Source organism: Perna viridis, chromosome 4 (assembly GCF_037379345.1).
Source record: "Perna viridis isolate PV_CMFRI_1.1 ecotype Kerala chromosome 4, ASM3737934v1, whole genome shotgun sequence".
In the NCBI taxonomy this organism is placed as follows: Eukaryota; Metazoa; Mollusca; class Bivalvia; order Mytilida; family Mytilidae; genus Perna; species Perna viridis.
This window is the reverse complement of record NC_142448.1, coordinates 37,947,661-37,964,742: the sequence shown is the minus strand read 5'-3', so window position 1 is coordinate 37,964,742 and position 17,082 is coordinate 37,947,661. Positions and strand designations below refer to the sequence as shown.

The window sequence follows — 17,082 nt, the reverse complement described above, 5'->3', positions numbered from 1 at the left end:
CGAGGTCATAGAAATATGTATGATTAGTTTACATATTGTATTGAACTACTACACATGTTTAATTTATTAATGCCTTTCTATAAGTAAACAAGTACTTGTTCTGAAGTTATGTCTTCATTCAGTAATGGAATTATGCTTTATAGTTTTATTGCATGTATTCAAGTAAAGCTTTCAATGCACCACTGGGACACATATTGTACAAGGTTTAAGCTTCATTAAAAGGTAAATTTGCATCAGTGGTGCAATGGCATGGCCTGGAATGACTTTTATTTATTGTTCAGGTTCATAATGATTTAACAATGAACAGTTTGATTATCTCTAGTTGTATTTTGATCCTATTTGTTATTGATCGTGTAATTGCTTGAAGCATCTCAATTTTTTAAATTTTTTTTTAAGCACAGAATACAAGTCGTGATAAAAAAAAAACTGCTTGTTTTACATTATGATCGAGAGTTATGTCCCTTCTTCATTTTTTTTAAATTGGAATTATTATTTTAATGTCAAGACCTACAAGGTATAGTTTCTTGAAACATCTCATTTGGAGATTTTCACTGAAACTGGAAATCCTCAATTGGTTTGATTTCAAGCAGTCTTTATTCTACATTGTATTTGCAAATTTACTGTTAAGGGTAGAGTTGAAAAAAAGATGATTTTAGATGTTTAACATATCCAAGTCATGCTTTATCTGTAAAAACATGAAGTATATTTGTCAACTTGTCACTATTTGTTTCATCATTAGTTTCAGATCAGTTTTATGTGTGAGCATGTGGCAAAAAAAAATGCAGCAATGTTATAAATGGTGACGAGTAAATGAAATGAAGAGTGTAGAACAATCTGTACCTGGGCTGTCAAGCTTTATAGGCACAGACCATTTTCTTCTCGAGGGGGGATGAGACTTAATGTTGAGTTAGAATTTTTTTTTTTTTTTGCACAAATAGGACAATGATTTTCATGATTTTTTTTTCAGCAGCAGCCGGAGTTTAAAAAAAAATATTTGAAAATATACATTGTTAGGTAATGGGGAAAATATTTGAAATATTGAATCATAATTTTTTTTCTGTCCATTGCTCACTTTGGAATTTTTTATTTTTTTTGCAAAATATTCCCAGTCCCCCCTCTCCCCCTTGTATAAAATGGTTGGTGCCTTAGAAGTCAAATCTGGGATATTTGGGTAAATTTAGACAAATCAACAACAAAAAATTAAAGGTAAAATGATGCCAGATCAGTCTCAAAATGAGATGAAATTTATTATTGAGGATAGAACTTGGAGAAGTTTTTGGTGCAGACTGGTACAATTTTTTTTTCTGATATGGTCATGAGATTTTAATGATTATAATTTTAATGAAGCTTGATTTTTAAATACAAATAATTTATAATTTTCAATTATATTGACATGTCTGATTGATGATACTAGTTATGCTCCCTCTGAGAAATAATAAGACCAAGGACACTGGTAAAATGAGATTTAAACATATTAGTTGAGATTGTTCTTATTTATATATTTTCCATGATTTGTTACGAAAATTAAAGCTAGGTTTGGAACCAAATTGCTGGAAACTCAACCTTTTTTCATGTCACAGTGGAACCTCTTTTAACTAAACCCTGATTTTTTTTTTAAAAAATGACTGAAGCAGATTTACGAAATATAATTGATGAGAGATTCATATGTTTTATTTATCTCAGAAATGTATTACCCTTAGATCAATATTTTATGGTGGTTGAAATGTTCTTCAATGACTGATGGTGTTAATATTTTTGGTTGGGAATTTTTTTTTCTCTTTTAAGACAAATGCAATTTTCACATTGAGTTTCATTCTATTACCGTAATTTAATGAATTTTGAACTTGAATTAACCCAAATACCAGCCTTTATAAATCTGAATTAACCCTTCAGGGTTTTGTATAGACACATTCCGTTGTACTTTAAACATCAAAAACTCACTTTCAGTCTCAATTTTTGCCTTTATTATCCTGCACTGCACTGTATATCATGGCTTAAGTACTTCTATGATTACTGTATGTAAGCATTTAGCTTTTAAATGTGCCTAAAGTATGCTTACTTAGGTTTAGTTATAATACATACTGGTACATGAAGTCAGAGATGGGATAGTCAGAGGGCCTCTGGTTCAAAAAAAAAATTTCTGTTGACATGTTCATGGAAATTTAGTGCTCCCTTGATATAGCAAGGCATTGTTCCACAAAGTAGTCGTAAGACTTACAAAGATGTAAACCCTTAATAAACCATTGGAATTTACGTGAACTTTTAACCTTAAGGAAATACTTATACCTCTTCACAAAAATCCTGGATCGAACTCTGACCTGTCCTGGATCTGACTTGATCAATCCTTGGTCTTGCTTTGATCAATCATGGGGCTATCAATCCTAGATCTGGCTCTGGTCAATTCTTGATCTGGCTCTGGTCAATCCTTGATCTGGCTCTGGTCAATCCTTGATCTGGCTCTGGTCAATCCTTGGTCTGGTTTTGATCAATCCTGGATCTGATATCGATCTATCCTGTATCTCAGTGCTTCTGATATGTGAAACAAATTTTAAAAGCAGCAGCAGTAGTGCTCACTGATAAGTTAGTTTATTATTGTTTATTTTTATTTGAGCTATAAATCTGTGATATTGTGTGCAGACTTGTGTAATGAATGGAAATAATTTATACTGCAATTATTACGAGTAAATTGAGCAAATATCTTATGTTGTATTTTTATATGCCAGTATTTTGATAGATGTTTGTCAGTGCCTCTGTATTTTGTGAAACAAAACTAGAATGCTTTGAAAGGAAGTTTTTATTTCATGATCTGTTTAAAAGACATTCTTTTTGACCTTTTGGGATTTAAAGGAATTGTCCAGTTTGTATCACTGTCTCTTGAACAAATAACTTGTAAACACTACTCTTTCTTAGCTACCAAACAGATTTTAATAATATTTTATAGGAAGGTTAAGCATCCTATGTAGATGTGCATGAAGTAAAGCAATGTGATTGGAAGTACCAGGATTTTTCCGCTACACTAAGAAACTAGAAAAATTGTGAGCAATGCTCTCTAACATGATACCCCTACTCCCCCATTTGATATCATGCACCCTTTGACCTCCATACTGATTTGGATCAAAATGTAAAATAGGAGGTGTACGGTGGGAACAGGTGATAAATATTTTGTATAAGTTTCACTCAATTCCTTTCAGTGGTGTAAGGGGAGTAATAGATAAGAGAGGGGTAACCCCATGGGCCCATATTCACAAATGACAAAGCCCATGTTTTCTAATGTGAAACCCCCAAGTAGATTCTGATTAAAATCTAAAATAGAAGATGCACAATGATATTATGTAATAAAGATTCTGTGAAAACAGTGAAAGTTAAAATCCATTCATTGGTGAAGGAGGAATAACAAAAAATTGATGGGTCTCTACTGTGTAAGGAAAGGAAGGACTGACACCCCCATTACTATATACCCCCCACTTTGTAAATGGGGGTATAATAATAAAATAACATAGTAGTTCAAAATAACCACAAATTAATACAAATATTTTTTGTGGTAAGAAATCTTTCATGGAGACCAATCAATGTATATCTACATTGCCACGTGAAAACCAAATCTACGAGCAATCTCAAAACATAACAACGTGGATGGCAACAGCTCCATTTCATTATACTTCAAGTTATAATCAGGAATAGAGTATGTTTTTTCATTTTTCATACCATGTCTTGAAAACTCCTCACTGGAATCTCTTCAATTTATGATGATCTCGTGGTCTTATGAAACCTCGTATTTCTTGTTCACAGATTACAGGAGATTTAACCATCATCGAAAACGATTCTCTGCGTTATATCCTTTGTAAAGGTCCCAAGTACTGTGAACCATGCTCCATAAATTGGAATTATAACTTTAAAGTTCTTATGGATGCCGTCGAGGACTATGCAAGAAAATGGATAAAACGAGAACAAGAAGACATTGATTCTCTGTCAGAGTGGTTAAATGCTGTGAGGTTTTTAATTTTGAAAGGAATGAAAGTTTTCAGTAAATCAATGGGTGCCAAGGCTACATTTGTTTTCAAAGACCCCAATGTAGCAAAAACATTGTCTACTATACATGACAAATATGTTGTCATACCAGCAGACAGAGCCCAATACAACATTGTTTTTGTCTGCAAAAAGTTTTACATCCAATGTTTATTATCAGAGGTAGACGTAATCAATAATAGCAGTGATAAGACCTATACTGCTACCACACTCTCCAAAGAAGAGATTGTGGAAAACCATAAATCTGTGCTATCCTCTTTTGGTCTCTCTACCAAGAACAATGATTGTGATTTACCGCCTATGTACTGGATTCCTGAACTCCACAAGAATCCATGCAAACAATGTTTCATAGCTGGATCTGCAAAATGTACCACCAAACCTCTTTCAAAACTTTCAACTTCTATACTCACAACTATCAAAGAGGTACTACCACAATACTTGTTACTTCCATAGAGGTATTAATTCAATGTGGATCCTGAAAAATTCTAAAGATCTAACAATCAGTTCAAGACTATTATCTGAATATAACAGCAGTAAAACCTATGATTTTTCAACACTGTATACTTCTATTCCCCATACTCAGTTAAAATCCCGACTTTATATTATATTACGACATTATACATAGTTGTTTTGATGATACACCTAAATACAAATATATAGTTCTTGGTAGAGATTCCTGATACTTTGTAAGAAATAATTCCAAATCATCTTCCAAAAATACAGAGGAAGATGTTTACAAAATGCTGAATTTTTAGTCTACAACATATTTGTCCAGTGTGGTGGACGTGTTTTTCAACAAACGGTCGACATTCCAATGGGAACAATTTGTGCTCCTTTACTTGCTGACCTTTTCCTTCACTCTTTTGAGGCTGACTTTATAGCTGATCTGATCCGGAAGAAAGAATATAGTTTAGCTAGATCCTTTAATCTCAGTTTCCGCTATATAGATGACGTATTATCTTGAAACAATCCTAATTTCGGGGATTTAATACATCGCATCTACCCCAAAGAACTTGAGATAAAGGATACTACAGACACTGTGAAGTCAGCCTCATATATTGACCTACACTTAGAAATCGATGGTAAAGGAAAACTATTGACCAAACTTTACAACAAACGTGATGACTTTTCATTCAAAATTGTCAACTTTCCTTTCATCTGTGACAACATCCCTTCAGCACCTGCGTATGGAGTGTTCATATCACAACTCATACTTTATGACAGAGCTTGCCGAAACTACGCACTCTTTGTATAGCGCTAGAACTCTTAACAAATAGGCTTCTGGAACAGCATTATGTTGCTACAAGATTAAAGTCATCACTACTGAAGTTTTATGGTCGTCATCATGAACTCGTGAATCGTTATGGTGTATCCATCTGCACCATGAAAACTGATTTATTCAAAGGGTCATGGTTTTCCTTTCCTCATTTGTCTACCCGGACTTGACATGAGCAACTCGGCGGGTGTTTCTAAAAAAGCAGAGGACGCTTACCCGGCTGGTGCACCTGGTCCATGCTCCCAGTTTTTAGTGGAGTCCGAGTTGCTCATTTGCTTTTGTTACTTTGTATGTATGATATTAGTTACTTTATGTTCTTTGTTGTGTATGTTTGTTTCCCATGTCTGGTCTTTGTCCCTGGATTACATTCTTTTGTTTTACCGCTATAACTTTGGTTCCCTTGATTACTCTTACAGCAGTTGTCTGGACAATGTTTAAATAAGCAGCAAGGCTATGAGTGCATGATGGCACATGGAAGCCAACCAAACAACTGCTGTAAAGACAGCTTGCTATAATTTTTGTTTCATAGTTTATTTAATTATTTCAGACCTTATGAGTCAAATGCATAAACCAGATTGCCCAGAGTTTGAAATTAGCTGGGGCCCACATGCCAATGTGAGCCCCAGCCACAATTTTGTGTTGGCTACTTAAATTTCTTCTGTGATTGTAGATTGTAAATAACTACACACATTGGCTATCAACCAAAAACTTTAGGTTAAAACCCTGTTGCCTTCAACCTATTTAAGGAACACATCCCTTTTGTCACACTCTGTAACTTAATAGAGCATCTGCCATAGTATTGCTCTCACTATGGTTACAAGAGAAATATACAACTCAAATGCTAAAGGACAAAGAATAAGCCAATAAAAACAAATAGATGTCAAACGAACTGGAACAATTGAAAAAAATAAACTCCAAGTAAATGAGCAAACTAAGATTCCCCAAAAACTGGGAGCACACAAGTGGGCTGGTTTAGAAGTGACAAATTTTTTCAAACAGGTAAAGCAGGCAAGTTTTGCCATAATTGAACTAGCCCGGATCGAGTTTACTTGCCCTTATTTGAAATGTATAAAAAAGATGTTTAAGATCTCAACTTGGTTTCAGAAAGCTATAAACATAGAACTAATGAAATGTACTAATATATGAACAGTAGTTTTGTTTTAGGAAATTAACACAGCATGTCATCAAAGATAAAAGTAACATTTTTTTTTATTAGAAAGGTAGAAAGAACTAACAATGTGCTAAATCTAATTGGCATCACATAATATATCATGTAAAGCTGAATTATACTATAACAGAGGCATATACATGTAAAGTAAAGACGGATATTACAAAACTCAGAAGTTATGACTTAAACAATTTTTAAAACTTACCTCCCTTTGAACACAATTAGCACCCGTGAATAAGTTTACAGTTTTTTAAACAAATCAAGAACCTTGTACATGTAAAAATTGATTAAGTTTAAATTACGTCTATTGATCTCATAAATAACTAAATTTACTTAATTTTTGTCAACTACAAACGGAGTTAAAAGCTGTCATCCTGTAGATTTTTCATTAAACATTGTACTCAAAATAAATGTTTACAAATTAAATTAATTCCTCATTGAAGATTAAAAATAACAATGTAGACCAATCAATGTCTGGAACTGCATTGCACTGCAGCTGTGACTAATAGTCGATGAGCAAAATGCAATGAAAAAAAGTGTTACAGACACAACTACAGAACACAATTCCTATAAAAATTTAAGAATCAATATTTCCTGATAGTTATCTAAACAACATATGGAGTTCTTGCTACCAAGTTTTATGAAATTCAGTAAGATAGTTTCAGAGTAGTTGCATTGATAAACTGAAGTGTTAGGGATAGACAGATGGAAGGAGTGATCCAACTCCTAGAACTGCTATTGCCTTTAATAGGATTACAAGCACAAATTTTTTAGCAAATCTTTGAATAACATACACTGTAAAAAATACTTTTACATATAAAATGAAACAAATTTATTTGAGATTCCTTATCAAAACAAGAGCAACAAAAGCAAGGCACTCCCTTGATACTTAAAGACCTTTACACAGTGACCTAGACCTTTGACATTTCTAATTTTATTCCTTAAGCTTTAACCTATAATGAAAACCAATGATGGTCCTAGATTTTTTTGAAGGACTTCATATATCTGTAATTCAAAGTTGTTGAAATTAAAATTAAGGATTGTTAACTAGGGTGTTAGGGATTGGAGAAAGGCAGGGTTTATATCTTTCACAATTTTGTTATCACCGGGATAGTAAAATTCTTAACTATTTTTATGACAACATAGCCATGTAGTAATTGCATAGTTCAATGTGGTCCCTGGATTACATTCTTTTGATCAATGCTATAACCTTGGCTCCCTTGATTACTCTTTCAATATTTCATGTATATATAGCAAGAATACAAAAAATTGGTAATAAGGCAGGCATACTATTATGAAATCACAACCACTATTAATCTGTTTTATGTAACAAACAACCAATTAATTTCAATTTGTTTAAAGAGTTGAAATAAATTTAAGTTTGTTGAGTTTAAAATTATTAAAAACTGATTCCAATGCTTAGTACATAAGTCATAGATTTTTGTGAAATCAATTTTTTGAGATTGTACTATACATTACCCCCTAAAAAAATTATAACAGTGAAATCAGTCACCAATCAGATAGCATATCTTAAATAACATAATTTATTCACATGAAATTCTAAATTTAAAAAAAATCGTTGGGTGAAACAACCAAAACAAACAATAGGTAAAACTGTCATGATCAACTAAGGCCTTTAAAATGAACAAATACTGAAATACAACATACAATTCTTGCATAACTTGGTCAACATTAACATGATTATCTATGAACAAAACTTAAGGAGGTAGACCTAGGGCAAGGGACATAACTCTTGAAATCAGTGATACATTGTATGTTTGAATCATATTCAATTTCACCAAAGCATTTCAAGCTTTCATTTGAAACAGAATGAAATCAGTCTAAGTTACGTTGATACATATGTGAGATTGCTGAATACAAACTTTTCAAGGATTTGTTAGAGTTGTGTCCTTTACCCAAGTTCTACCTCCTAAAGTACCAGTCCACATAAAATTCAGATATTCCTGTGGTAGAAGTAATTTATGGTGTAGAAATTCCACCAAATATAAAATGCTTCTTTGGTGTATGTATGCTATATTTTTACAAAATGACAGTGCTTTGTGTATTCAAATCTGAATTTTTTTCTACATTCATCTCCCACTGAAATCAACCAAATCAAACAGACCAAGAATGATAACTCTTGTAAAGCGCCAATTTCATAAACAATCTGTATTAATTTTATCTCCTAAGTTAAATGAAATATCATAGTGATACACTAAGATTTGTTATGTGGTCAGTAACTTTTCCTAGTAAAAAATATTAACAGTGAATATGGTGATTTTTTTACATGCATTAATCACCTCCTGTCTGATTTTTATAAATGCTCTTACTTAAAATGTAAAATATGGAATGCCCACTTGATTTTTAACCTGGGGGTTTATGCACCCCTGACTTTTGAATTTGGAGGAACAGAGGGTTTTTATATGGGTACAAATAACCTGATATACTCACAATAATATTTCACTTATAATGTAATCAAATATTATTCTCGAATGCCGACAGATTTTTACAATTAATATTTCATTCTAGAAGACAGAGCAGACCAGAATTATTCAAACAATAAAAAATAAAGAATATTGTTAATGTACGCACATGAATGTTTTGACTTATGAAGTAGTACATACATGATTTCTACTGTATATGAAAAACAAGCTATATGCAGTGTAAAATCATTCATGTTTCCCAACTTAGCAAGATTCTTGCATTTTCTGAGAGGACTGGCTCGAGCGTATAAAGTGAATTTCTAATGTCAGACACTGTTCGGAGCTTGCGTGAAAAACCTACTAAAATATGTGAATGGGGATGCTGAAACATGAAATAATATGTTGGAATAATTGTCTTAACTCTTAAAACTCTAAACATAATGTGATGACATACAGTAGCATCTGTCTATTATGACACATGTTACACTAAGTTACATAATTAACTTCTGGAATAAAGTTGGTCTAATTGACAATCACATGATGAAATGTCTTCGGTATTTTACTGGGCAATTAACAAGGAGATTTAAATTTTCTCTTATTTTATAGATATCTTTTTAAAATCTTAGCTTGATAGAAAGTTTTTATCTCTTTGTTAATTGTCCGGATAACTACCTAAAGAAGTAAAGACAACAAGTTCTATTGTAAATATTTTGGTCCCTAATTCATAACTTATCAAACAACTGCGGCAGATCCAAAGGGGGTGCAGGGGGTTGGCACCCCCCCCCTTTTCAATTGGAAACTTTGTTCATTTCATGTGACAAAAAATGGCAAATAATGTCCTAGCACCCCCTTTTCCTCAGGATCCTTGATTGCCACCCCACCCACTTCTAAAGTGTCTGGATCTGGCCCTGCATATATCTACAATTAGGATTGTTCACCACTACTGATAGCCTACTAACAGTATATTTTATTTTGTTATGAATGCTTCCCCATAATGATCTACTGTCATTGATCTTCAATCATAATTTTTAAAAATTTGGTGGATAAAATTAAGACATAATTCATGGTGGATACAGTGTTGTAATCATTTACACATGGCCTGGGTCTTTATATTCAATTAGCGAGGTATAATATACAAGTATAAAGACCATCCGTGTTTGAATGAGTACTAAATCATTCCTAATATGAATTATTTCTATTATAATATGACAAAAAGTAAATTCCTGCATCTGAATAGCACAAGGGTAGATAAATACAGAGAAATAGATTTTTTTATGTTTATAGAACATCATAATAGAACTAACAACAACCATAATGACACAATGGTAAATGCCAATACTGTTAACCATCTTATTTTCACAAGCGTTTCTTTTCTGCTACAAGGACACAAAAAATCGTAGAAACAAATCATCAAGAATTCTGGATGAATAAATAGTCCTTATATTACCATACTGACGAAGTATTTTATAAATCACAAGAATGATACTACCTTGCACCCTATGGATACTCTAAAATTGTGTAATAAAATATCCACGAAAATAAGTCAGATACAGTATACGATAAAACAAATCTATTCTGTGGCATTCATCACAACTCATCATGTGCCTTCTTATTTTCACAAATTTTTGTGTAATCACAGTTAAAATACTTTTTGTACAAGTCTAGAAATTCTTCATATCTACAAGTTTGTTGACCACATGCTGGAACTACAATGGGTTCTTCATTTACAAACATTCTGATGACATAAGTATCATCTGTCTTCTCGTCTGCCTCACACTGGTACAGACCAATGCCCAAATTAGCTGACATGGGCACTATTTTACTTGTTCTGAAAAGTCTATCTGTCTGTGATCCATAGTTGTCAGCCTTCAGGGGGATGCTGTCATTGAACAGGCCCAATGCTGCATACAATGGAATGATGGTCTCCGCATGTGCAAACTGAATGTGTGACACTGAAAAACTAGACAGATAAGAAAGAATTAATTTCAAGTACTCAAAGATATTAAGGATTATCAAGGCATCAAAAGTCGATCATAGTTTCCTTTGTTAAGCCATTTAAAAGCATGCATTAACTACTTTGGAACAATCATATATTTTGGGGGTATATTTAACCCCACCAGTATAATTCCTAAGTACTGAGGATTACTTGGTATATTATAACAAATTCATATTTACTACAGCTCAAAGCCTACATGCACATAACAAAATATTCAATAAGCTTATAGTTTTACCTAAATTAAACTAAAATACAAAACAATATACTTGCATTATAACTGAACAAGTAATCTTGTGGTCAAAACTATTCATTGTTTTTTTTTTTGACTTACACTAAACAATAAGTTCTCTAAAAACAGATTACCTAATTCAGAGCGAAACAGTGAGACCAATCTGACCCAATGACAGTGGATTTTTAATTCAAGTTGAAATGAATAATACATTCATTTTTGAGAATTCAACATCTAAATATTATATAGGTAGTTCTGAAGTGTGCAAAAAAAAAAAAAAATTACCGCATAGTGGGATATTTATGTAAGGTCGTAATTTTCACAATATTTATGTAAGGTTGTAATTTTCACTATATTTGTGAGGCTTTGAAAATTACAAAAATAAGAGCTTACAAAATTTTAGTACATTTATTTTCCAATTAATTTCTTATCAAATAAATCTGAAGATGTGAAAAATAAAGATCATGAACATTTAATAATCCTATTCATAGAGTAAATCACGAAATTTGGCACCCGTGAAAAATTATGCTCTATACAATATAAGAATCAGATAGGGGTGACTCAGGGTAGAAAAAATAACACACACACATTTTGTGTCAAAGTCAATCTGTTAATCTAACTCTGTTATCAGTTCAGACTTAGGAATGCATCTTTGTTTACATTATATAAGCTCTAACACCCCCTTTTACATGATTGACAGTAAACTTAGGGTTCATCAGTGATTCTATATATTGAGGGTTTGTCCAGATATTTTGCTGTCATTATAATGCAGAAGTTTAGTAATAAACATGTAGAATAGTAAGCAGGATTACTTTATGACCAGAATGTCCAAAAAACAATATAAAACCTTAAGTACCATTCTGTGTAAGAATCAGGCAATGGGTGGCACATCATATTTCTCAGTTTGGTCTTTTTTGCCTCAAATATATTCAATACATCTAGGAAACAAATGAAAAGCTATTTAAATTTATCCTGAAGCTTCCGCCATTTTTCCGTAGTGCATTTCAACTAAATTTGACCTATCAATATCTTAAAAAGGCAAATTTTACACACACTTTGATGGTTATTTTTGGAGGTTATCAGGTATAAATACTTCTTTAATGCAATAAAATCTCTGTGTTTTTTCCCTTCATGTGCCACACCTTATACACATTTTGCCTGATTCTTAGATGAAGAGGTACTTAACACTTTGTTGTAGTTTTGGAGTAAGATAAGCATCAGCAATAATCCTGATGTTGTTTTCTATTTATATCTACCAATAAAAGACAATAATTATATAAAATGCATAATAAAGAGTAGATAACTTGGATAATTGCAATATAAAGTATAGAAATATTTTTTTGATTTTAAATATCTCTACTTAGCGTCCCATATCACTTTCAAGAACTGTCATATACAATAAATGGAAGGGAAATACAGTAGCAAACAAAAATAAAATATACTGATATAATTTATCACACGTTTCAAATTGAAGTTGCAAAGAGTAATCAAGGGAACCAAGATTCTAGCGGAAATCAAAAGAATGTAATCCAGGGACAAAAACCAGACATCGAACATGGACGAATACAACAGAGAATATAAAATGACCAAAATAATACGTATACAAAGTAACAAAAGCAAATGAGCAACTTGGACTCCAATAAAAACTGGGAGCATGGACCAGGTGCACAGGTAGGGTAAGCAAAAGTTCATATGGTAATTGATTTTTTATGTGTTATATCTGAAAAAGAATGTGGACATTTAGACCCTAAGACAAAACTAATGTGAAACTTACTCTTCCCCTTCCTTTGCCTTGCTTATAACATCCTCCAACACAGTTAACAAGTTTTTCATAAATGGACATGTCATCTCCCAGTTAACACTGTGGCCATATCCTCTTCTCCAATATTGCTAAAAAAATATTGATATAAATTATCAAGTAGCAACATGTTTGGAAACCCAGGGTGGATACATGTAACGCTTCATATTACTTTGTCATCAGTTTAAGAAGCTATAGAAGTACAGCTGAAATGGCTGAGACTGGGTTTTGTTGTATGGACAACCAAATTTGGACCATTGACTTTACAATATTTGCTTGATAACACAGTGAGATCATTTTGGTATACACTTGGTAAATTATTATCTGAAATGGTGGATTGGTTTCTGACAATGATCAAGATATTGAAAAAAAGTGTTTAGTAAGGTCTCACTAACAACTTCCAATGTTTCCATTACTGTACATGTTAAAAAAGTAATTTTCAAAATTTCACAGGGAATTCCCTTGACAAGTAACATCTTTAAGATGCATGCAACTGCAAAACTTGGAAAATAAGGCTGGCTTTCAAAATCATTATGCTAATATATGTTATTATGATTGTAGAAATTCTTCACAAACTTTACTTGAATAAATGATACTGAAATTCTGCTAACTGACAGCATGCAGGCAAATCATACTAACACATGTTAACAATATTTATCCAATTTTGTAGTAAATTACAAATTTTTAAGAACTCATTCTCAGCTTTATTTTGACTATTATTGATCAACATACACACAAATTATGGACTTACAATGCATAGATCTAGATTCAGTGTACTTTTTGTCCTACAAAGGGGTCCCTATTTAACCTGGAAGTGGTAAGTAAGACCTAATATGATCAGCTCATTTCCCTTTTTATCAGAGTTCTAAGTCCCATAACTCAGAATGAAAAAATCAAAAACAATGAAAAGGAGCTTCTAAGTTATTCTTTTGAAGCAAAACATTGTACCAAAATATTAATCAAAATAATTCTAAGAGTTTTTTGAGTAATCGTACAAGGTTTAAAATGGCATACATTAATATTTTACCACAGCAGCAAAAAAAAAAGATGTTGGCAAATTATACAATAAATACATATTTAAAAACATTTTGAACAGTAAAAAATAAAACCATAACAAATATTTGTACATGTCCTAAAAAAGGTAAACGAACAAATGTTCCACCTCAAATCAACAAGGTATATGATGATCACAGAATTTATCTGATTCAGCAGCTGTGGCAAGTGAAATATAATAACATAACACAACAATAAACATGTGTTGTTGCTATACAAATAATAATTCATACATTTTCTAAATACATGTATATTTAACATTTAGTATGACTGAAAATAGAATTTCACCATTCCATCTCATTAAATTCCTTTTATCACTACTTCGACATCTTACCCTACATGTATGTACATCAGAAGTACATGTACACTTTAATAGACCAGGTATGCTTAGTGCATTTGATGTAAAGCATCTATAATATGTTGTAGAAGTTTGAAAGAAACTGGAAAATGGGCAGTCTAATACTTGGTTTATATACCATACTCTTATCTGGAAGTTGTCCTTCCTTATACTAGTCTTAGAAAGAATCTGGCAGTTTAAATCATGATCCTTCTCATTTCATTTCATTTAGTTTTTTTCAGACCATGCAAGTCACAATTATAGGAGACTTGCCTCCAACTCCACATTTCCACACTGGTCATGAAAACAGTAGAAGTTTCATTATCTCAACATGTTTAGGTATGGGAAGGAGTTGGACTTGCATGGTACATGGATAAAGCTACAAATATAAGTACATGTACATGCATGCACAGAAATAGCAATTCTATAATATAGCCAGTTTTGAACATATTGACAGACTGACTGTAGTATTATACATGTATATTGCTTTCAAAACTGTAGTTATTCTGTGCATTATTATTGGTACTTTAATTCATATGCTGACAAAACTAAGATTACCTTCAAATCATACATATACTCAAATGAAAGCAAGTCTTCTTTGTCCAACAGTTGACACCAGTCAGACTTTTCAAATGTTGCTAACTCAAAAACACACAAGTGGTGAATAACTTGAGCCTCCTCTGAAAGACAAAAATGTGAATATTTAGCTTTTCTGTCAGTAAGGGATGAAACTTGTGCGAGTAATGTGTCAAAAAAAAGATAATAAGTCTTATATGTACATACTGGGGGTATATTATTTGCATAATGTGTGAGTACCAGTAATGATTGCTCACTGCGTAATGAAATACTTTAAGAGGACTACATTCTCTCTCTTAAGTGTTCTTAATTTTTGTTGATGTATCATTTGCCTCTTTTCTAGAATACCTCAAAACATCATTTTTGTATAAGCATGTGTATCCTGATTATAACTGAGCATTTTTATCATAATAATTATTCTTTAAATTTTTTATGAGGACCATATTGTCATTGTTTAAAAGTACCAGTACAATTTTTCTGAAGTGTTAAGTGCAGTTCTTCAGGCTTGACTACTTTTTGTGTCAGTGAATCATACCTGCCAACTTTTGAAATTCCCCATGGGTTTTTTTAAACGGGAAAACATGTGATCCAACATTTTCAGGACATATTTTGCATGGGTTTTACTTTAGTAATGTATGAATGATATATATATGGCTTTAAAGGGCCTTTTTTTCAGTTCAACAACATGCGCATGCACTATAATAGATTGAAGTTTGTAAGCCCACCCCCCATTTTATGTTGGATTACTCCACATCTAATTAAAAAATTAAAGTTTTATCAAATTCAAAAAAACAAAAAAAATAAATGAGAAAACTTTTATTTACTTTCAAATTCATTTCTACTATTCGTAAATACATTGAGCACATATTTCCTTCTTTCCAATTCATTAATGTCGGTTAAATGGGAGTAAGTATTCAAGTTTTGAACTTGAAGAATCACACTACAGCAAGTTTTTAGGCCTGAACATGCCTAGCTTTGTTTGAGTGATATCATAATGCTGTAGTGTTTTTTGAGAATAGGTAGACAGAAATTATAATGGGCAGCTCTTAATTTTCATAAAAAACATACCATGAGGTACAGTGCATGAGGAAATGTAACAAATTTTCAAGAATGTTGCTACTGAATTTTAAAAAATCATCACTATTAAAAGGAATAGTATTTCCCTTAACTATTCTTCTAATTTAAGGAATGAGATTGAAATACAAATTTAGGGGTTTGATTTCGGAGTTTTAAGGTAATTTTGACAGATCAAATTTTGGGTCAAATTTGACCTAAAAAATCGTTTTAGCAGGGCGAATGGTAAAAAATCGTGAAAACTCAATTAAATTGTGTAAGTTGGCAGGTATGGTGAATTATAAATTATCCAAAGACTTACTAAATGCACAAAGTTAAAAGAATGAAGGAATGATGCATTCTTGAAAAACTAACCTATACTAAGAGTCTTTAAGCCAAGCTTTTCAGCTAGTTTTTGTGCAATCATTTGCACATCAGACCCATTTTTGAAAGAAGAATGTTCTGGGGCAGATGTTTTATTGTTTTCCACACTTTTTCCATATTTAGAGCATGTGTCAAAGAACCGTAAATGTTTATCATTATTCTTATGTTTAACATCAGTTTGACTTTCTCCTTCAATTGCATCTGTCAAACCCTCATAGAAGGCTTCACAACTAGCTTGTGTTCGCTGCTTGTAAGTGACACCATAATAAATACTATCTAAGTCTCCATCAAGCAAGAGATTGAATCTCCTCCCAAATCTCCATCCCAGCTGAAACTGTTCATCCTCACCAAGATCTGAGAGATGACCAGCTTGGGATTCAGGAAAGGGATTAGTCCATGATTTTATAAAAGGGAATCTTTCTACAACCTCATAGTTACTCTTCAGAACATTTCCAAAGGCTGACATTTTCTTAATCCATGACAATGTAGGAGACCTCGAACCATGTCTAAGTAAAAGATTAAGATGTATTATTTGGCATTCTTTGTTTTTAAAATCTATCCAAGTTTGTTCGTCTTCTGAAACCGCTTCATCGATATCTTTCAGCCAAAAATATGGGGTCTTTGTTGAATATAGTGGTACTTTAAAATCGTGATCACATAAGAAAATTTGAAGGAACAATGACAGAAAACACCAAAACTTCAGAAATAGCCCTAGCAGACTACCCATTTTCAAAAGCGGAAGTCAAGTATTGGAAGGAGAAGC

General features: G+C 32.4%; 1 protein-coding gene across 1 annotated transcript; it reads right to left on the bottom strand.

The window, feature by feature from the left end:
- Window positions 1-6,483: 6,483 nt before the first annotated feature.
- On the bottom strand, window positions 6,484-17,082 carry LOC148619991 (multiple inositol polyphosphate phosphatase 1-like). The gene is made up of 4 exons (XM_088580470.1): window positions 16,311-17,082; window positions 14,865-14,986; window positions 12,893-13,008; window positions 6,484-10,853 (listed from the first exon to the last, which is right to left on the bottom strand). The coding sequence occupies exons 1-4, from the start codon at window positions 17,044-17,046 to the stop codon at window positions 10,481-10,483; spliced, it is 1,347 nt and encodes a 448-aa protein (XP_088436596.1). The 5' UTR covers window positions 17,047-17,082; the 3' UTR covers window positions 6,484-10,480.